The 21,892-nt window shown below is 47.8% G+C and overlaps 1 protein-coding gene across 2 annotated transcripts; it reads left to right on the forward strand.

Annotated features, from left to right (window-relative positions):
- Positions 1-6,352: 6,352 nt before the first annotated feature.
- On the forward strand, positions 6,353-19,309 carry SFTPD (surfactant protein D). Of its 2 annotated transcripts, XM_029915649.1 has the most exons (9): positions 6,375-6,447; positions 7,209-7,358; positions 8,412-8,613; positions 14,486-14,602; positions 14,849-14,965; positions 15,260-15,376; positions 15,732-15,848; positions 16,477-16,560; positions 18,824-19,309. In XM_029915649.1, exons 2-9 carry the CDS (start codon positions 7,326-7,328, stop codon positions 19,198-19,200), a joined length of 1,164 nt encoding a protein of 387 aa, XP_029771509.1. In that variant the 5' UTR covers positions 6,375-6,447; positions 7,209-7,325; the 3' UTR covers positions 19,201-19,309. The 2 variants fall into 2 exon arrangements, with proteins under 2 accessions (XP_029771515.1, XP_029771509.1); XM_029915655.1 differs by lacking the exon at positions 7,209-7,358 and having other exon boundaries at positions 6,353-6,447.
- The last annotated feature ends 2,583 nt before the right edge of the window (positions 19,310-21,892 follow it).

The following is a 21,892-nucleotide window of genomic DNA, read 5'->3' on the forward strand; positions in this document are numbered from 1 at the left end:
TTTCTAAGGACTTTAATCATTTTGACACTAATGTAAATGGATATTGCTTGAGTTCATCTTCAAATTATTGCTAGTGTACAGAAATACACCAATATTTGTATATTGATCTTGTCAACTGCATCCTTGCTGAACTAGTTTATTATATATATTTTTTGATTCCTTAGGATTTCCTATATATGATATCACATCCTCTGCAAAGTAGAGGTATTTTACCTCTTTCTTTGCAATATGAATGCTTTTATTTCAGGAATCAAGAAAAAAGCTTTCAAAAGGTAAAGCTGGACAAATCTGATCAACAAAGCAAAGAAAGTAGTATTGGACTACAAATCAAAGAACAAATAATTATACAAGAGTCCATATTGTTGTAAATAAATGATTGAGTAAATAAATGGTGGAAAATAGACAAATATCCCATGCAGAAGAATTATAAATAATTTATGTAGATACTCCACACTTCAAAGACGTGTATCCTAATCCACCACATCTTTTTCTTTTTAAGTTTTTGAAATTTATTTTGAGAGAGAGAACAGGGGAAGGGGAGGTACAGAAAGGGAGAGAGAGAATCGTAAGCAGGGACTCTATGCCAATGGGAAGAACAGGACACTGGGCTGGAACTCAGGAACCCACGAGATCGTGACCTGAGCTGAAGTCAGGAGTTGGAGGCTTAATTGACTGAGCCCCCAGGCACCTCTGTACCATCCAGTTCTTACAGGTGGGCTGCCCATAGTGATATTCTTCCAAAGAATACAGTAAAGAATGGAGAAAATAGTTACTTTTCAGTTAAGAAACCTGGCAAACGTGACTTTAGCCAGGTAATCGGCATCACCATCAACAGTGAAAAGTCCTGTTCATAGTAAGTCCCTTGAAAAAGGTAGTTTTCTTCTATGGTATTCATCCACAAAAGTCAGTAGCCCAAGTCTAATCATGAGAAAAATATGAGACCTACCCCCATAAGGGAACATTCTACAAAACGCCTGCTAGGAATGCTCAAAACTGTCAAACTCATCAAAAACAAGGAAAGTCTGAGAAACTCTCACAACCCAGAGGAGACTAACAAACCTAGACAGGACTATGAAAATAACGAGGCATCTCTGGTGAGCCCTAGGAATACAAAAATAAAATGACTTAAGAACCAGGAAATTTTTTCAAGTATGGACTTTAGTTAATAAGGTATCAGACTGGTTCATTAACAGTCACAGATGTACCATGTGAATGCAAGATATTAACAGTAGAGTCTACTGGCTAAAGCATATACGAGATTTCTCCGCACTAACATTGCAAATTTCCTCTAAATCCAAAGGTGTTCTAAAAAAAAAGCAAATTTTGGGGCGCCTGGGTGGCTCAGTTGGTTGAGTGTCTGACTTCAGCTCAGGTCGTGATCTTGGGGTCTGTGCATTCAAGCCCCGTGTCAGGCTTTGTGTTGACAGCTCAGAGCCTGGAGCCTGTCTTCGGATTCTGTCTCCCTCTCTCTCTGACCTTCCCCTGCTCACACTCTGTTTCTCTGTCTCTCAAAAATAAATAAATGTAAATAAATAAATAAATAAAACAAAGTTTGTGTTCTAACAATGGTGTATCTAGTAGAAGTGAACAGTAATATATGTCACACCGCTGCTTTTTTAGGATAAGGGGTGTTGGTCTTTATCAAAGGACTGTTCTCTGTCCATTGAGTGATCATGTAGTTTTTGTCTTTTGTCCTGTTAATATGTTAACATGTTAAAATTATAGCAATCTAGTTTGAATTGACACCAATGTAGCTTTAATTGCACACAAAAACTCTGCTTCTATATGGCCCCATTCCTCCTTATTTATGTGAATCTCATAAATTACATCTTGATACATTGTGTGTTTATGTACTTATTTTATGATGATTATTGAATATATTTGTCTTCTACAAATAATTTTTTGTAATGTGTATTTATTTTCAAGAGAAAGAGGGACAGAGTGAGAGCAGGGGAGGGGCAGAGAGAGAGGGAGACACTGAATCCGAAGCAGGCTCCAGGCTCTGAGCTGTTGACACAGAGCCCGATGCGGGGCTCAAGCCCACAAACTGTGATTGTGACCTGAGCTAAAGCCGGACGCCCAACCAACTGAGCCACCCAGGCACCCCTGGATATATTTGTCTTTTTAAATTACATAGGAAAAAAGAGAAGACACAAACCAAAAATTAAATAGTACTGGCTTGTATGTTTACCTATGTGCTCACTGATACTGATATTTTTTATTGTTTCATATGGTTGATATTACTATCTAGTGCCCTTTTATTTCAGGCTGACAAACTCCCTTCGGAGTTTTGTACAAAGATAATTGTACAACAGGTGAATTTACTTGAAACCAATGAACGGTAAACTTCAAGACGATTAAGATTGTAATTTTTATGTTATGTATGTTTCAGCACATTTAACATTTCTTTATTTTTAATGTTTTTATTTATTTTTGCGAGAGAGAGAGACAGCTAGAGCAGGGGAGGGTCAGGGAGAGACAGACACACACACACAGAATCTGAGGACAGGCTCTAGGTTCTGAGCTGTCAGCACAGAGCCTGATGAAGGACTCGAACCCATAAACTGTGAGATCATGACTAGAAGCTTAGCTGATTGAGCCACCCAGGCACCCCTGAATTCTTTCTCAGTTAGATTGCAAAATGCCATGCCTTTGAGTTTGGCTGCTGGAGAATTATTAATTTTTGTGTGTGATACTATATTTCCCTGAATTTTTCCGTGTTTGAAGCGAGGTGCTTTCGCTCTTGTATTTGAAGTAGAAAGTGCCTGGCTCACTTAAGGTTTTATACTTTCATTGTTGCTGTTCACAATCCAACAAGCCGACTTTTAGAAGCCTTTCTTTTGAATTCCAGAAGGTGGCTCTATAGCTTAAGTTTGTGCTCTCTCCTACCAGACAGAGTGCTCATATATATGTTCTACAAACACAAGGAATTAGCACTTGGGGCTTTGAGGGTGCCTGTGGGCCTGGTGAGAGGATCCTTGGTTGGCTGCACACTTCCTACCCCCCCCCCCCCATAAATCCTATGGGCTTTATACAGGGTGGACCTCCTGCTAATGTCTTAAAGCTGACAGCAGGAAATGCCTGCCTGCAGTGTTCTTTGATATTCTTACCTGCTTCCTTCCCTTTCCCCTTCCTCCCTTCTTTCAGAGGTCCCTCCTTAGAAATCTGAGTGCTGGTGGAAAGAAATAGATCTTCCCAGCCACAATCCATGTGACTGGAACAGCCAGGCAGTCAGTCACTGCTTTTGCTTTCCACTTCCTCTGTGGGACAGGTCAGTGCTTTCTTCCCCTTCTGATGCCGCAAAAGCCTTGTAGTGTTGCATTGGGGAGGGGGCTACCTCAGTGAGGTCCTCCCTCCCCGCTGCCTCCTGTTTGACTCTGTTGGTCTACAGGGCTCTCCCATCAGGCAGGCTGCACCTCCACAAATTCTTTCTCCAATGGGTGCTCATTTTAGTACTCTCCAGATGACCCTTTTCTTCCCCAATTGCAATGAGCAGAGGTGGGGTAGGCCCAAAGACTCCTTTGGACTCACTGCCCCAACCGAGGTCTTACCCATCCCCTTTCAGATGCACAGGTGAGTAGAAACCTCCCAGGTGTCCTGATGTCATGAGCAGGGCCACTTTTGTTTGGTTATGAATGTTCAATTAGTTGATAATCAAAGAAAAAAAGAGAGAGCAACTCATGCCACCATAACGTGGACATCACTCCTCTTGAATGTCTATTCTTTAAATAATTGTAGTCAACAATTGTGTTTTCCACTTAGTTTTATTTCTTATTTTATTGAACTATAATTGACATACAATATTATAGTAATTTCGTGTGCACAACATAGTGATTTGACATTTGTGTACATTACAGATGGATCACCACTATGTTTAGTTACCATTGGTCATCATACAAAGTTTAGACAATATTATTGACTATATTCCCCAGATTGTACTTTACATCCTGTGACTTATTTATTTTGTAACTGGAAGTTTGTACCTTTTGGTTTTCTTCACTCATTTCACCTTTCATTCCTTACCCCTCTGACACCATCCTCTGTTCTCTGAATTTATAAGCCTGGGTTTTGTTTTACTTTGTTTACTTGTTTTGTTTTTTTAGATTCAACTTATAAATGAAATCATGCAGCATTTGTCTTTGTTTCACTTATTTCATTTAGCATAGTATTGAGAAGTTCCATTCATGTTGCTGCAAATGACAAGATTTCACTATTTTTTAATGGCCTGGTAGTATTCCATTGTATGAATATACACCCCATCTTCTTTTCATTCGTTCATCTACTGAGGAACACATAGATTGTTTTAATGTCTTGGCTATAGTAAATAATGCTACACTGAACATAGGGATATATACATCTTTTCAAATTAGAGTTTTGTTTTCTTCAGAGAAGAAGGGGAATTGCTGGACCATATGGTAGATCTCTAAGTTTTTGAGGAATCCTCATACTGTTTTCCATAGTGGTTGCACCAATTTACATTCCCACCAAGAGTACTCAAGGGTTCTCTTTTCTCCACATCCTCACCAACACTTGTTATTTCTTATCTTTGTGATGCTAACTTTTCTAACAGGTGCAGGGTGGTATCTCATTGTGATTCTGATTTGCATTTCCCTAATGATGAGTGATGTTGCACATCTTTTCATGTACTTGTTGGTTATCTAGATGTCATCTTTGGAGAAATGTCTATTCAGACCCTCTGCCATTTTTTAATTGGATTGTTGGGTTTTTTGGTTATTCAGTTGTATGAGTTCTTTACATATATTGGATATTAAGCCCCTATCCTATATCATATGCAAATATCCTCTCCCATTTAGTTGTTTGTCTTTTAGTTTTGTTGATGGTTTTTTCACAATGCAGAACCTTTTAGTTTGAAGTAATCCCAGTTGTTTATTTTTGTTTTTGTTGCTCTTGATATGGAGTCAGACCCCCCCCCAAAAACAAAAAACAAAAAAAACCCCAAACTAACAAAAAACCAAACAAATCCGAGTGCTGAGGAATACAGTGGCTGACCTGAAAATTTCAAGAAAGAGATTCAGCAAAAGACTTGGCCAAGTAGTAGAGTAGATCAATAAATTTGTAGGTGGATCATTTGAAATGATCCAGTCAAAGAAAGAAAAAAAAAGTATAAGAAAGTAAGCCTATAGGATTTATGGGCCATCATCAAAAGAAATAATATATGCATTGGGGGAATCCCAAAAAAAGAGAGAGAGATGGGGAAACAGTGTCTATTTAAAGAAATAATGATGGAAAAAACCCTTGCGAAGTTTGGGGAGAGAAATGGAATTCCATGCTAATCTAGATCTCTAGGAAGAACAGAAACAGCCTAGAATGGAGAGGGCTGTGTGTTAATAATGAAAGAGTTCTGTCATTAGGGACTTTACTATGGATCCTGCTTCAAAAAAAATTCAGCATGGGAAACACAAGATCTTTCTCCATGAATTGAGGCATTATAGACTCAACAATACACAAAGAGATGCCAGAGGACCATCAGAAGCCAAAAACAAATCAGCACCAACGATGACGTGGCTAAAAGAGAAGCTTGGATACATAAGGCTGCAGGCATGTGGATCTAGGAAAAGAATTAATACAAGAGATAAAGCCACAAGAATCAAGAAGCAAGCAGAGACTTCCTTTGATATCAAAGGCAGGAGGGTGGGCAACTGTCCTACAGGATCTGGAGATTAGAGTCTCCTTGGACATGGCTACACTAGTATATCAGCAACTCAGGGGTCTAAAGTGGTTGCCTGAGCAACGCACAGGGCAAAGTCCATCTAAGAAGGTGGGAGATAAGGTCAAGGAAGTTAAGGGAAGGTCATCCCCTAAAAGGCAAGTGCGGGTCTCTCCAAGATCTAAAGAAGCAAAGAGTGACCCCGCAAGTTGGCAGCTCCCCCAGCCACTGCCCCCACAGGCTGTAGCCTCCACAGCTCTTCTCTACTTGCCCCACCCCTACCCAGATATGCCAAAGATCTCTCAGGTCTTTCCTAATATCTGGGCAGTAATGTTGAGGTGAAGGAGGAAGAGAAGTAGGCACAGCAGGTCCTGGGTCTTGGAATCTGCAGATCCAGGGCTCATCTGTAAGAGGTGTAGATCCTTGTGCAACTTGCCGGTCTTCTTTGGAGCTCAGATTTTAGGACATCTGTAAAACACAAACACTGATAATGCCATTTAACTCCCAGGGCTTCAGGGAGGTACTAGTGAGATCACGGACTGAGGCTCTATAACCTCTAAGGTGAGACGTGTGTAGTGTTATGAATATCAGTGGCAGGTTTCCAGAACTCAAGTCGGGTGAGAGTGAGTCAACAAGGAAGAAATGGCCCCACTTCGTGATAAGAGCTCTTAGAAGACTAGGGCTGGGCAGTTCAGATTACAGGGCATGCATAAATAGCCAGTGCCTGCCAAGGAAAGGCTAATTTGCCTGGGGATCCTGGAGTCTGAGAAGAAGCATTGGTGAGTCTCTATCCTTGCCTTCATTTTGTTTTTTCAATGCCTGATGAATATCTCTCTGCGCCTATAGCTGTTTTATCCTACTGGTGCTGTGGAGATCCGGTCTATGCACAGTTATGGTCTAGGAAGTGTGAAAGGTGGGGAACAGAGTTGGGCAATGAGGAGTGCTCTTTGGCCCCTTACTGGTCCCTCTGCTCTGTGGGAGATTTGCTCTCTGGGCTGGAGAAGGTGGTCCGTTGGATGATACCCAACAAGCTCCCAGATGCCATTGTCTGGAAGCCCCAGGGGAAAGGCAATTTCAACTTCTCTCTTAGTTCCTCTCCATTCCTGATTTCTTTAGAAAGAAGGGTGGTAGAGGAGAAACAGATCAGGTCTTCTCAGGCCAACCTTCTAAGCCCATCCAGATACCAACTGACTGTGGGACATGGACATTCATACTCCTCTCTTAGCCTCAAGTCTTTACTTTAAAAAATAGACTTACTGGCCTAGGTCACCAATTTGCAACCAATTTTCAGAGGAGTCATTTTTTTCTCAAAAAAATCTTAATCAGGAAGCTGGGGCGTAGACACCATGGGGTTGAGGGGGGCTGCGTCTCTGCCCCCTCCTTCTGTAGCCGCAGCTAAGATGCCACTTCTGAATCGTAGATCTGAAACCCTGTGAGTTAGCTTTCTTCACGGCCCCTTTCTGTTACAGTGGGTGGTGGTGCCTTTTGTGGCATTGTGAGTGGCTTGGAAGAATGCCTATTGCTTTTCCTTCTTCCTCAGATTTGGGGCATGGGGCCCTAGAGTTGCTGTGGCCGCATACCAGGGGACAATGCCCTCGTTCTGGCCTGGGTCTTTCAGTGCTCATGACTGAGCCTCTGCCGCGATAAGGGAGCTCACATGGGGGTTTCTAGAGACTCCCAGGAAACCCAGGCAAGTGGTGAATTCAAAACTGAAAGAGGCTACTGCAATATAGGGATCATCCAGCCCAGAATCAGCAGCAACCTGGAGGAAACACTTCTCTGGCCAGGAAAGGCCCTCCCCTGCCACCCCCTCAACCTACCTGGTGACCCCCTTCTCCTTTGCACGTGGCTCCCAGGCTTCATTCCTAGTCTCTGCAACTCCCACAAGCTCTTCCCATGCTCATGCCTTTATCATTTCTCTCTGAGAGATGGAAGAAGCCCAATAATGGAAGTGACTCAGGCCTGGTACCTGCCCCAGTCTCACTTGATTCCTAAGTCCCAATCAGATGGTGCCTGGACACCCTACTGGACATCTGCTCTTCCTATCTCTGAACTAGCCTATCCTTGACTGAACCCATCTCACATGTCACCTTCCTCCATGAGGTCTTTCTTTCAAGTTCTCTTAGGTGATTGGAGGAGAATGCTACACATCCCAGAGGCTCTCCAGCTACTAACTTAGCATCTCTGAGAACTTTCCTTTGGGTTCTGTGGGCAAATTTCCTTATGGAGATAGTGTCCAGTCCAGGGATGGCAAATCGTCTGGAAGACACACACCCACACACCCAACCTGCACTCAGGACAGATACCACAAAGCTAAGCCAACCACTTTGATGGTATAGACAGGGAGATGGAGGTCCAAAGAGGGAAAAGGTCTTTCTCAGAAGCACCCAGTGAATCCTTCCTGATGTGACATATGGCCTTGGTGAGGAATTGTATTTCCTACCCCCTGTGCCAATATCAGTGCCCAAGGAAGTCACAAGAAAGGACAACACAGGGCATCTCAGAATAGGTAGATACTGCTGACATCTTATACTTGAGATCCAGTTGAGTAACTCATGCTTTTCCAGGCCAGATCATATGCCCATCTGGTCCCTAAAGTGCTTTGGGACACCTGCTTTTCTCAACCCCACGGAGGGAGGGCAAGTGGGGAGGTGTTTCCTCTGAGCTTCAGGAGGTGGGCCAAGCCCTAACCCATGTCCTAGGACCAAGAGCATGTCCTTTCTCATTCTGTTTATCCACCTAGGCCATGTTTCTCCTCCCTCTCTCCGTGGTGATCCTGCTCACACAGCCCCTGAGGTCACTGGGAGCAGAAATGAAGACCTATTTCCAGAGAACCGAAGCCAACGCCTGCACTTTGGTCATATGTAGCCCCGTGGAGAATGGCCTGCCTGGTCGCGATGGACGGGACGGGAGAGAGGGCCCCCGGGGCGAGAAAGGGGACCCAGGTAGAGATGGAACCATTTGTTTGTCCTCATGGAAAGGGGGTGGGCACTGGAATTGTAACCGACCCAGAACTGCTGGGACATTCTGCTATGGAAGGCTTGGAGGTAGACTTCTTCTTTCTAAGGGAGTCGGTTTCCTGCAGACGTTTGGTCCCTGTGAAACACTGCTTTACCAATTGGCAAATGACTGGCTGCTCTGAGCCCTCATGTGCTTCCCTCCGTTACCAGCTGCCCAGACTCCTTCCTTGGTGCCTTCTCATTCCTCCCACTCCAAGAATGAGGAAATAGTGGGTAAATGGAATCTGCGTCTCTCCAGAACCCTGCTCCAGGACTTAACAATTGGTCACTGAGATTAAATAGTGTGGGTGCAGGGTGTCCAATACTTTCAATATCATATGATTTCACTCATAGGTGGTATTTGAGAAACATAACAGATAAACATAGGGAAAGGGAAGGAAAAATAAGATAAAAACTGAGAGGGAGGCAAACCACAAGAGCCTCTTAAATACAGAAAACAAACAGGGTTGCTGGAGGGGGTGGAGGGGGGATGGGTTAAATGGGTGATAAGCATTAAGGAGGGCACTTGTTGGGATGAACACTGGGTTTTCTATGTAAGAGATGAATTACTGGGTTCTACTACTGAAGCCAAGACTACACTGTATGTTAACTAACTTGAATTTAAATGAACAAAATATATATATGTATTTTCAATAGTCATGAAGCATGGGAAAGAATGAGGTTCTGTGACCCCATACTCAGATCTGGTCACAAAGATCTGTCCTAATACATTACAGAGAGACTGAAAGGGAACCCACATTCCTTTATTCGGCCTTGTGCTTGGGAGTTCATTGAGTAATTCACTTAATCCCACCAAAAGTCTTACAAGGAATATATGAATCTCATTTGACAGGTAAGGAAATCATGACACAGAGACTCTAAATGACAACCACTCTCAGGGAAAGGACACAGGCTTCTGCACCAGACAGATCTGTGTTTGACCACCAGCTCCATTTCCACAGCAGGGACCCACCCTGGGACAAGTCAGTGCCTTTGAGTCTCAGTTTGCTTTTCTATAAATGGGAATAACATCTACCACACAGTGACAAATAAGGCTTTCTTTGTTGTCAAGTTGTTAGGATAAAGTTGCATCTTCCGGCTGGGCCTATCAGGTGAATTCTCATGAGGTTTCCAAAGGTACTGATTATTAAGGGAATTATGTGAGAAGTACTGTCCTATAGAGGAGGATCTGGGTCTCGGGGGCAAGGAGTCAGAATTCAGTGAGCCAGCATCTAGGACAAGGACTCTCCCAGGTGCTGGGCTAGGGTTATGCAGGGATCAACTGTGGTCTTTGTCTTTTGGGAATTGGCATTTTGGTTGGAGAGGAAAAAGACTAACAACACTGAAGTTGGAAAGAATAGGTAACATCCCCAAGCTTTGTAGGATAAGGGACAAGCAAGTACCTCCTCAGTCCTTTACTGACAGAAAATGGCTCCCTGTCTGAAAGGCCTGGGGCTTGGAGAAGGCCACCTGGAAATGAACTCAGATGGTTTCTTCAGGGGGTCAGCATCTCGAAGACTCCCCACTCTCTCTAGTTCTCAGAAGTGCCCTAAATTAAAACTGGGGACAGGAAGTTGTCCTATAATCACCTTGAGAGCCTACAGCTTAGAGTGCGGCTGAGACCTTCCTGTCTTGCACAGGTGGCTCCCCCCCATGCACATTCCAAACCTGGCCTTGGGTTGGTACTTGGGGAGAGAGAACCATGCACAGTTGGACGAGGGGACCAAGCTGCACTCTGGCTCCTGGATTGCAGGCACGTTTGTCACTTAACCATTATGGGTCTGAGAATTTCCTAGTGAGCTTGGAACCCCTCAAAATCCTGACCCATGTAAGTCTGGCTGGAGCCAGAGTCTGCACTTGCGACAATGTCCCCGGCAGATTCTGATCCATGGGGTTCCAAGAACCTGCTATAAAGGGCAAGATATGCCTGAGAGAAGAGAGCCTTGAGCAGAGGTAGGGGTGGAGCACGCTCAATGGGGTAATGCCTCAGGCGTATCAGGGAGGGCCAGTAAGACCCCACTATGCTTTGCCGGCTGCATTTCTAGGGACAGTCCTCTTACTCCTCAGCATCTCTAAGATGCCTGCCCAGAAGGATTTAGTGTATATAGGCATGTATCTCCCGGGGTAAAACCACACACCCCTCAGCAGCCCACAAAGACACTCTTCACCCCTGCATACTTCTCTGACCTCACCTGCTCTGGCCACACTGGTTCCTTGCTGGTCCCTAGCCACATTCAATTCCCCGCTTCCTTGGGGCCTTGTCACTGCTCTTCCCATAGGGGTCCCTGTGGGTCACTCCTCACCTCCTTCACGGCTTTCCTCACAGACCACCTTCTCCATGAGTCTGCCCCTGACCACCCTACTTAGAAGACACCGCCCCCTCCTTCCTACACTCTCTGTGCTTTATCTTTCCTCTCTGGCCCTTATTCTGCTCTAATGAACCTTATGTTGTACATTTTAATTTTTATGATCTATCTCTATACAGTGGGGCTTCAGCCCTAAGAGGAAGGGGGATCTGATGTGGTGTCTGCTTATTTCACTGCTGTGTCCCGGCATTGCAGATGGTGTCTAGCACACAGTAGAAGTTTCAGTGAGTACATGAATGAAGGAGAGGAGGAATTTAATGCAGCTCAGGCTGGCCAGACTGCTGGTCCACAAAGCCTCACTTCTGGTGGCATTAAGGTACAGGGCTGGCCTTTGGGGGGTGCAAGGATGCAAAATTAGTGCTTTGGGAGGCATGGGTGCTGGCTGTTGAAGAGGGTGTCTCTTCATGGTCTCCAGGGCTTCTGCGCCATGGATGGGAGACCTCTAGTGCTCTTTCTACCAGCTGCCATCCCAGCCAAGGTGGAGCCCAAGGGAGGCTCAATCTAGAGATAGGATATTTCTGCCTGGCACGGTGCCCTATTGAATATGGAGAGTGGGGCCCATCCTGCAAATGCTCTATGCTTACGTTTCATTCCTGGTGAGGATCAGAACTAGAAGCAGGACACAATGCCCAGCACAGAGCCTCTGAGCCACCCATTACAGGCCTCCTGGCCCCTGTCACCAGCACACTGCTGCCCAGCAGACCCGGCCCCTCCTGGAGCACAGTCTCCAAGTCTGAAATGTCGCCTTCCCTCTGCAAGTCTCTCTACATCTTCCTCACCCTGAAGTCCCATTTGCTCCCTCGGGAAGACAGCTCTGGCCACGTGTGTGTGTGCTCGGGTTGGGTGACAAGGTGGGAGGCCTAGGGGCATCTTGCGAATCTTCTTCCTCACTCATTACCCAGGCCTCATGCTTTAAAATCCTACTGCAAATCCCTCACAGACCCGGGCCTAGTGCGAACATTTGCATCTCACCTGGCTCTATTCCACAGATGGCTTCTCAGTGAACAGATAAGTGAATGACCAAGTCAGCAGCACCCAGTTGTCATTTCTTCTCTTTTTGCACAGTGTTTATAGCAGTTTTATTCCCAAGAGCCAAAAGATAGGAACAGCCCAGATGTCCATCAGCTGATGAGTGGATGAACCAGGCGGGGTCTGTCCACACAGGGGAATACTACTCAGCCCCAGAAAGGAATGAAACCCTGAGACACACGGCCAAGCGTATGGATCTCAAGAATGTCACTCCGAGTTAAAACAGCCAGACATACATGGTCATATATTGTCTGATTCCATTAATATGAATTGTCCAAAATAGGAAATAGAGGCAGAAAGCTGAGTGGTGGCCTCCAGGGGCTGAGAAGAGGGGAGATTGGGGGTGATGGCTCAGTGGCTATGGGGTGTTTGTGGGTGACAAAGTGAGTCTGAACTAAATAGAGGAGGTCATTGCACACCACCGTGAATGTGCTGACTGCCACTGAATTATATACTTTTCAACAGGCTAATGTTACATTATATGAATTTAACCTCAGCAAAAGAAGAAAAAAAGAATACCCCAATGAACAGAACTGAGTGTAAAACTCGTATGCATTGAGAACGGTTTGCTTAGATTAGTCTTTTGGGGGAAGGGTAAATGTTGTGTAATTCCAGTACTAGACTGGCTTTCTGGAGGTCATGGCTTTCTAAATATGTTTGATCATTTTTCTCATACAAAAATAGCATGTGGTCATGAAAGACACAACAGGAAGAAAACTAAAATTACTTCATGTCACTTAAGTCACTTATGTAACACTTTCGGATAAGCTTTTCCTGTGTTTTTTTTCCAATGGGTACCGCAAGTGCACATGCCATACACATATGTGTACGTATTTACGAAACAGGATCATATTGAACATAATGATATATTAAGTAATAATTTGGTCTATGTTCTATAGTCTCTAGGGTATATTACATTGTTTTTTCTTGTTTTATTGATATAGAACTGACATATGACATTATATTAGTTTCAGGTGTCCAACCTAATGATTCAATATTTTTTAAATTTTTTAAAATGTTTTATTTATTATTGAGAGAGAAAGACAGCGTGAGCAGGGCAGGGTCAGAGAGAGGGGGAGATACAGAACCTGAAGCAGGCTCCAGGCTCTGAGCTAGCTGTCAGCACAGAGCCTGACGCGGGGCTCGAACCCACAAACCGTGAGATCATGACCTGAGCCAAAAAGTTGGACGCTTAACCGACTGAGCCACCCAGGAGCCCCATAAGGATTCATTATTTGCATGTATTGTGTAATGATCCCAGTAAGTCTTGTCAGCGTCCATCGGCACACTGCGTACAATATTTTTTCCCTTGTGATGAGAACTTTTAAGATCCCTCTGAGCAACTTTCCGGTATACAATACAGTATGATTAACTATAGTCTCCGTGCTGCACACGAACTTATTTCATAACTGGAGTTTTGTACCTTTTGACCACTTTTAGCCATTCTGCCCACTTCCTGACCCCGCCTCTCACAACCACCAATCTGTTCTCTGTATCTCTGAATCTGTTGCTTTTGTACTTTGGTACAAAATGTCTGTGTACATTCTACATAGAAGTGAGATCATATGATCCTTGTTTTTCTCTGACTTAATTAGCCTGATGCCCCCAAGTCCATCCATGTTGTTGCAAATGGCAAAGTTTCATTCTTTTTTATGGCTGAGGAATGTTCCATCATATAAATACCTACATTTTCTCCATCCATTCATCCATCAATGGCCACCCAGGCTCTAAGCTGCTTCCGTGCCTTGGCTACTGTAAACAATGCTGCAATGAACATGGGGGTGCAGATATCTTTTTGAATCAGTGTTTTTGTTTCCTTTAGATAAATGCTCATGAATGGCTGGATCATACAGTAGTCCTATTTTTAAGTTTTTGAGGACCTATCATTCTGTTTTCCATGGTGGCTGCACCAATTTACACCATAGTGCATGAGGCTTCCCTTTTCTCCACATCCTAAGCAACATTTGTTATCTCTTGTCTTCTTGATAATAACCATTCTAACAGGTGTAAGGTGATATCTCATTGTGGTCTTGATCTGCATTTCCCTGATGATTAATGCCAGGTGTCATTTCTGATAGAAACTCTGGTTGTGGGAAGGGGAGAACAAGGAGTCCATGATCAAAGGTAAATGCTGGCAGCTTGCTTGCTGTAAAAACTGTGGTCTTGGGACGGGAGAAGGTGCCCTCCATGGAAAGTCAGATGGGTCTTGACTTGGGTTCACAGCCAACTCCGGCAAGCCTGTTTTCTCAACTGTAAACTGGGGATGTGGACACCCATTTCCTGGATCAGCACTGGACCAAGGAGTATGGCGGTGTGATGTCTACACCCTGTAGAACACTGAAGGAATGCAAGAGGCCTGACCATGCACTCAGCTGGCTCACCTCTGGGCCTAAGGTTTGTGCCCACTTCTTCTGCTGCTACAGGTTTGCCAGGAGCTGTCGGAAGAGCGGGGATGCCTGGCCCACCCGGCCCAGTTGGGCCCAAAGGGGAGAGTGGCTCTGCCGGAGAGCCTGGACAAAAAGGAGACTCAGGAGCCTCTGGTGAGCAGCTGGGCATGGAATGCAGGTGTCTGTGCAGTAGACACGCACAGATCCCATCCCAGGAAGAAGGACGAAGGTTGTTCTGAAGGCGGTACTGGGTTATTTCAGGGGAGACTGGAACTCCTGTTAACGTTACCTTTGAAGATGACGCTGCCTCTCTAACTTCTATCACTGCCCTCCTCTCTTCGTATGCCCCCGCTTCCAACAGGATTTCGTGTCACTGACCATGCCGGTCCTTTTCCCCAGGACCTCCGGGACCTCGAGGTATGCCTGGTCCAGCTGGCAGAGAGGGTCCCTCAGGAAAGCAGGGGACTGCAGGACCTCAAGGCACACCAGGCCCAAAAGGAGAGGCTGGGCCCAAAGGTAGGTGGTTTGTATGTGGCCGCTCTGGGAGGGAGAAGGGAGGGATACAGCACAGTCCTGCGTGTGACCTCAGGCCAGCTCAGAGTGCCGAAAAAAGCCCAGACCATCAGCGCTGGGCAGGCCCTTTCTCCCACATTCCCAATTGACAGCATGTTCCTGTTCACCTCCACGGAGGAACCCCAGCCAGTAAAAAGTACCTTTTCCCTGGTTCTTTCTCCCCCTGGAGCGATGGGTGAAAAGTCCACTACTAAACACACTCTCAGCACCTTTTGTCCCAATTTGTTCCTTCCTCAGGAGAAGTGGGTGCCCCTGGCATGCAGGGCTCTGCAGGGACAAGAGGCTCCCCAGGGGCTAAAGGAGAGAGAGGTGCCCCGGGGGAGCTTGGAGCCCCTGGAAATGCTGGGGCAGCAGGTGAGTACTGGAAGGAGCTAGGACTGGGCTCCCATTCTCTTCGGTCCCCTTGATGCTGGAGATGGCCACCCCTTCCGCGCTGCCACTCATCAAGTCCAAGCTGACGTCACTACTGAGCGTAGAGGAGGGTGACTGCTGGGCTCTGGGAGCTGTCTGCATCCAGGGAGAGTGACGTGTGAGCAACAGTGGTAGTCTGCATCCAGGAAAGTTTGGTCACTGGGTGATGGGGACAGTCAGTGTATGGAGCGGGTCTACATAGGGAGGGAGGGCTACAGACCGGGTGGACAGTCCGTGTCTTGGGAGAGTGACAACGCTGGAAAATGTGCGCAGAGCTCACCCAGTTCTCTGATCCCAGGGCCTGCTGGAGCCATGGGCCCACCAGGACCTCCAGGTGCCAAAGGGCCCCCAGGACTGAAGGGCGACAGAGGTGCTCCTGGGGACAAAGGAGCAAAAGGAGAAAGCGGGCTTCCTGGTAAGGTAGCATCTGCTAGATCTGGGAGCTGCCATGGGGTGGGTCGGGGAGCGGGGAGAGCTGGCCCTCATATCTCAGGATAGCCTACCTTATCTGAGTTGGGCCCCATTAACCACAGGGAGTGGGTGGGAAGCAGGGAAGCTAGCAGGCAGGAAGGCAGGAGAATGAGGCTCTGGGAGGGCCTCTTGTTCCTCTTAATCAAGGAGGGCAAACTCTGAGCAGCTTTTTCATCCATTTCCAACAGCCTTCTCCCCAGTTCAAAGGCTAGCTTTGACGATTAAATAACCCAATGGATGGCAAGTACGGATGACAGTCTATTCCCATCCCCCACAAAGGAGGTGCTACATGATCCCCAGAATATAGAGTTAAAATGTCATATGGTTCAGTGTCAGTGACGTGCGGGGACCTGCTCAGGGGACAGTTTGTTCATAGCGGAAGTACAGGAAATCTGGGGACAACAGAGGCTAGTTGTGTTTGTGGATGTTGGCTTCTTAGGGCCAGTCCCAGCTCCCCTTAGGGCCCTTACTCTGTCCCTTATATATGCCTGCAGCTGGGTACCTTTCCCGTGAGGCCCAGGCTCTGAGCTGACCCCCAGCTGTGGTGGGCTTGCCTTCACTCTCTTCCACAGACATCTCTGCTCTGAGGCAGCAGGTGGAGGGTTTACGTGGACAGCTTCGACTCCTCCAGAATGCCTTCTCTCAGTATAGGAAAGGTGAGTTCCTGGACCCGAATCGAGCCAGACACCAAGGCTAGGCCTCTGACTGGGCATGGGCCTTGGTTTGGAGCTGGCTGGGCCTGGGTCTAGGATTGGAATGGGTTGGGACCATATTTAGAGCTAGCTCTGGCTCTGAGACAGAGCAGTGCAGTCATAGACTCCAGGATCCGGAAGTAGATGCAAGAGACAAACAGGAGAGTATGGCCATATCATCAGTTCAGTGGAGTGAGGGAAGCATGGTGGAAGTGATCAGGCTCCAGGATCCCCTCCAAACTCACAGCCTCCTGTGACCCGGCCGTGCCCTGAGCCCTGTGCTGTTCAGCAGATCTGCACTCCTGTCTGCCCTGTGCTGGTCCCTGTGATAGACAGGGGACACCCTACCCCGGAAGCACCTCTGTGGGGCCTGGTGTGTGAATGCCCAGATATTGTTTCCCAGCTCAAGGCAACAAAGAATCCAGACACTGTCCTGAGAGCTGGGGCTGGGATGCTGCCCTGGGGGTCCAAGGCTGGTGGGGGACTGGCCTTGCTATGTGGCCATTGAGTATCTCACCTTGGACACGCCCATGGTTCTGGAAGGGAGCTGGCTATCTCTGGGCTCCAGCCAGTGCTGGGCTCTCCCTGCGTCCTTCTGGGTGGTGAAAGCAGGGATTCTTCCCAATCCTGGAATGCTGCAGACTCAGAGGCCTCCAGGAGCACATGCCTGAGTGCCTTGTGCCTTTCGGAATCTCCACTTCGGTCCTTGACTGGCCCTCCTCCTCCTCAGCACTCCGTGACATCAGCTTTGAGTCTACATCATTCATCAAATCTCCCTGACCCCAAAAAAAGAAGAGTTTTCCGAAGGAGTAGATCACAAAGGGGCCTGACTGGGTAAGACATAGGTTTGGCTCCTAAGTACCTAAGCACCAAGGATGAGAGTTTCAGGTATTGGGTATGTCTAGCTCCTTCCACAACAAAGTCACACATGTGTTCACTTACTCCTATGCACACAGCTGCGAAGTGGAACGTGTCCATGGCTGCTGGCCACATGTGTGTACCCAAATACCATCACTCAGCCCACATGGTGACATGCATAGGCACATGCATATATGTACACACATGTCCAGATGGTAAGTGCTCCCATGTACCTCCAGATTAATACATGGACACGTTTGCTTTTGCACACGTGTGTCCACCCAGATGCATGGAACATAAAACCCAGTAGCGCCTATGAAACCCTGCACTGACCTTGTCCAGGGCTGCTCTGAGTGCCATCCTGAGCCTGTGGAGAGTCTGCCTCCGAGCGCTAGTTGAAGCTACTCAGAGAAGGGCCATGGGTCAGGGAGCACCCTGAGCTCTACCCAGCCCAGTGAGGCCAGGGCATAGTCCTCTTGGAGGCCCTGATGATTTCCAAGCCTGAGCCCCAAAGCCAAAGGGATGGAGGATGAGCTGGAAGATAAAGAGATCATTGATAGGTCACATAGTTGATGCTTTCATGACGTGTATCCCTCTTTTGAAATGTGGAATTAGAAACCCTGAAAAGGGAAGTAATTTTCCTTTGCCCACCTAGGCAATCATTGCCAGGACGGGGTTGAAACACCTAGCTTCAGATTCCCGAACAGGGCTCTCCCGGAATGGATCCTCTGCGCCCCCTGCCACCTCTCAGGTGCATTCATCCCCTCACCCAGCACCCTGGAGAGGCTGATTGGCTGGTGCATCATCCACATGCATCCCAAGGGGCCAACATTGGGCTGTCATGAGTGCAGAGATAGCACAGCAAGTCTCTAAGATGCCCTCTCCCCACCTCACCCCCTCCAGCCCTCAGCACACAACACCAGGGACCTGCTGTTATGCCCAGTCTGCTCCTCATACTCTCAGAAACTGCCACAGGCATCACACTGTCAGCTTTCCAGCCAGAGTCATTCCAATTCCCCCCGATCCCAGCACACAACGTGGGGTGAAGCCTAAAGAGCATGTTCCAGCTCTCGTATCCCAGCAAACAAGGTCTAATCCTAACTGCACCTTGGATGGGCATGTGACTCCGGGCCCCTTACTTACCTCTCTGAGCTCTGGTGTCCTCATCCGTAACTACAGACCACAGGACTTCCTCCCAGGATGCTCTGTGAAACCAGGGCTGCTCTGGAACCAAGGGCCTCCGTTTTGTCCTATCTGGTGCCCTGCTGGATGCCACAAGGATGCTGATGGTGGGGGTGAGGTGGTGTCTCATGACAGTCACAGAGCCTCGTGCTGCCATAACCCCAACCTGACTCTCCTCTTCTCCTAGTGGAGCTCTTCCCCAACGGCCGAGGGGTCGGAGAGAAGATCTTCAAGACGGGAGGTTTTGAAAAGAGTTTTGAGGCCGCACAGCAGGTGTGTATACAGGCCGGGGGACAGCTGGCCTCCCCACGCTCGGCGGCCGAGAACGCCGCCCTGCAGCAGCTGGTCACACTTGAGAACAAGGCTGCTTTCCTGGGTATAACCGACATCAAGACGGAGGGCAAGTTCATCTACCCGACAGGGGAGCCCCTGGTCTATTCTAACTGGGCCCCGGGGGAGCCCAACAACAATGGCGGCGCAGAGAACTGTGTGGAGATCTTTACCAACGGCAAGTGGAATGACAAGGCCTGTGGAGAGCGGCGCCTGGTGGTCTGCGAGTTCTGAGCCACCGGGGTGGGGGACCACAGTCCGTCCCGGAGCCTGGCCAGCGAGTGGGGGCCCAGACCTGTGTACTGCCGATGCCCCAATAAAGTGGTGCCGCCTCTGTTGGCCAGGGCTTCTCCACAGAGCCGTGGGCGGGAGGGGGGGTGACCCTTCGGAGCGCCTCTCTCAGAGTCAACTGGCTTCACACCCGGAGGCTTGTCAGAGGAAGAGGGAGCCAGCGGCTTTCCCAGTTGCAAGGGATAAACTTGGGTCCCCAAGACCTCCCCATGGCAAAATCTGGTGGCTCCCCCTAGCCTTCCCCCACCTCTCCCCTCCCCCCTCTCCTGCCCCTCCCCCCTCGCCTCCATCAACCTTCCTTCTCCTTCCTCCTCCCCTCTCCCCCAACCATCACCCTTCTCTTCTTTCCCCTCATCCTCCTCCAACTGTCAGCCATGTTTGATCAGCTGACCACCCCTAGCCCTTCACCCTTCCTCCTCTGGGCTTCCAGGGCAGCACTCCTGCTTGCATTTGTCTCACCTGGCCACCTCTTTTGCTCCTTCCTCCTCTCACTTGACGACTTAATGGTGCAGGGCTGGCTTCTGCTCTCCATTCTCTTCAGGCCCGACTCTCACTCCAAGCAGAGCTCATTCTGTCCAAGGCTTCAAATTTCTTCTCCTGACGGCTTCCATGCGCACATCCCCCTTCAGACCTTTCCCTGAACTCCAGGCTCCTCTAGCCAATGCAAGCTGGAGCCCCTGGGCTGACAGGCTTCAGTAGCTGCCTTTTGCTTCAAGCACCCGGGCTGGGAAAGAAGCAGTGGGCGGGTAGCCTGGCTGGGAGTCTGCCTCCCTGACTGGGTGGCCCTATGCCCAGTAGACTGGTCCTCCTCCTTGCATGCCCCAGGATCTCTCTCTCTCTCTCTCTGTGTCATACGGCTTCTTCACAGGAGAAAGTTCCATCCACACGATTCTAGTTCCATCTGAAGTCCCAGGCATGGAGGGTGTCCAGCCATGCTCACGGTTACCCCCAACCTGCCCCTTGCCTGGCACCTGCGGGAATGCTCTTTCCCTGCTCCGCACCGGAGGTGATCTAGTCAAAGCCTCCTCATCTTGCAGAAGTGAAAGTTGGGACATAGAGTGAGCAGGGCCTCCCACGTGGGCACAGTCAGTGTCAGTGCTACAGCTCCGTCATGGCAAAGGTCATTGACCTCAAAGCTTATACTTTTGGCCTGTAAATTTTTAGATCAAAGGTCTTTGTATATTTAGTTTGGTTTTATTGACACACTAATGGCAAAAAAAATTGTTATTTTCATTTTTTAATGTTGATTTATTTATTTAGAGAGAGAGTGAGAATGGGAGAGGGGCAGAGAGAGGAGAAAGACAATTCCAAGCGGACTCTACACTGTCAGCAGAGCCCAACTTGGGGCTCGATCCCACCAACCACGAGATCACGACCTGAGCTGGTATCAAGAGTCGGATGCTTAACTAACTGAGCCACCCAGGTGCCCCTTCTTTTCTTTTTTAAAAAATTTTTTATTTTATTAAAAACATCTTTTTAAAGTTTATTTATTTTTGAGAGAGAGAGGGGAGAGACAGAGCACAGGCAGAGGAGTGGCAGAGAGACAGGGAGACACAGATTCCAAAGCAGGCTCCAGGCTCTGAGCTGTTGGCCCAAACCTAACATGGAGCTTGAACCCACGAACCATGAGATCATGACCAGAGCTGAAGTCACCTCTTCACCGACTGAGCCACTCAGGTGCCCCTTAAGTTTTTATTTTACTTCTAGTGAGTTAACATACAGTGTTATAGTACTTTCAGGTACACAGTGTAGTAAGTAACCCAACAGTTCCATACGTCGCCCTGTGCCCATCATGACATGTACTGTAGAAAATGTAAATGACATCCATGCTGAAGAAACTGGAATGACACCTGGATGGAGCACAGGCGCCTCGGAGAGGGCATGAACGCCCTTCCCCTAGACAGGGCAACAAACCACTCTCTCCTTTGTTTCTGGGACCATGTGATCTGCCCTTTCTGGCCCTTCCTCAGTGGGACCCCTAGGTCCTCAGCCCCAGACTCATGTAACCACATCTCGTGAATAGGACAGCATGCCTAAAAACAAAAGCATGCAGTTCAGACTCTCTGCCAACATCTTTCTCCTGTTACTAACAAAATAATCCCAATTCCTGTCAGCTTCTGAGATACGTCAGTTCCACAGCAAGGCCACACCTGACACACTCCTTGAGGGAGCTTTGAAAGGCTTTTTATTGTTATTATTATGGCAAATAAGAACAACTGGATCTAGCTTAAGCGAAGTAAAAGCATTTTTTTTCTTTTTTAAAAAAATATTTTATTTGAGGGGAGAGCACGAGTGGGTGAAGGGCAGAGAGAAGAGAACAGAGGATCCGAGGCAGGCTCTGCGCTGACAGACTGACAGCAGTGAGCCGGATGTGGGGCTTGAACTCATGAACCATGAGATCATGACCTGAGCCAAAGTCAGACACTCAACCGACTGAGGCACCCAGGTGCCCCGCAAGCATTTTTTTTCTAAGAACAGAGAGCTCTGAATTGGCCCAGGGAGGACTGGCAGAGCACAGGCAATGGCATGCTACCTCCCTGGCCTCTGCCCCTCTCTGCACCCTTGCCTCTTCCTTCTTTACACACCTGCTTCCTCTTCTTCCCAGTATCTTGACTGCCCAAGCGTGGGGGAATGT

This window comes from Suricata suricatta, chromosome 2, assembly GCF_006229205.1.
Source record: "Suricata suricatta isolate VVHF042 chromosome 2, meerkat_22Aug2017_6uvM2_HiC, whole genome shotgun sequence".
NCBI lineage: Eukaryota > Metazoa > Chordata > Mammalia > Carnivora > Herpestidae > Suricata > Suricata suricatta.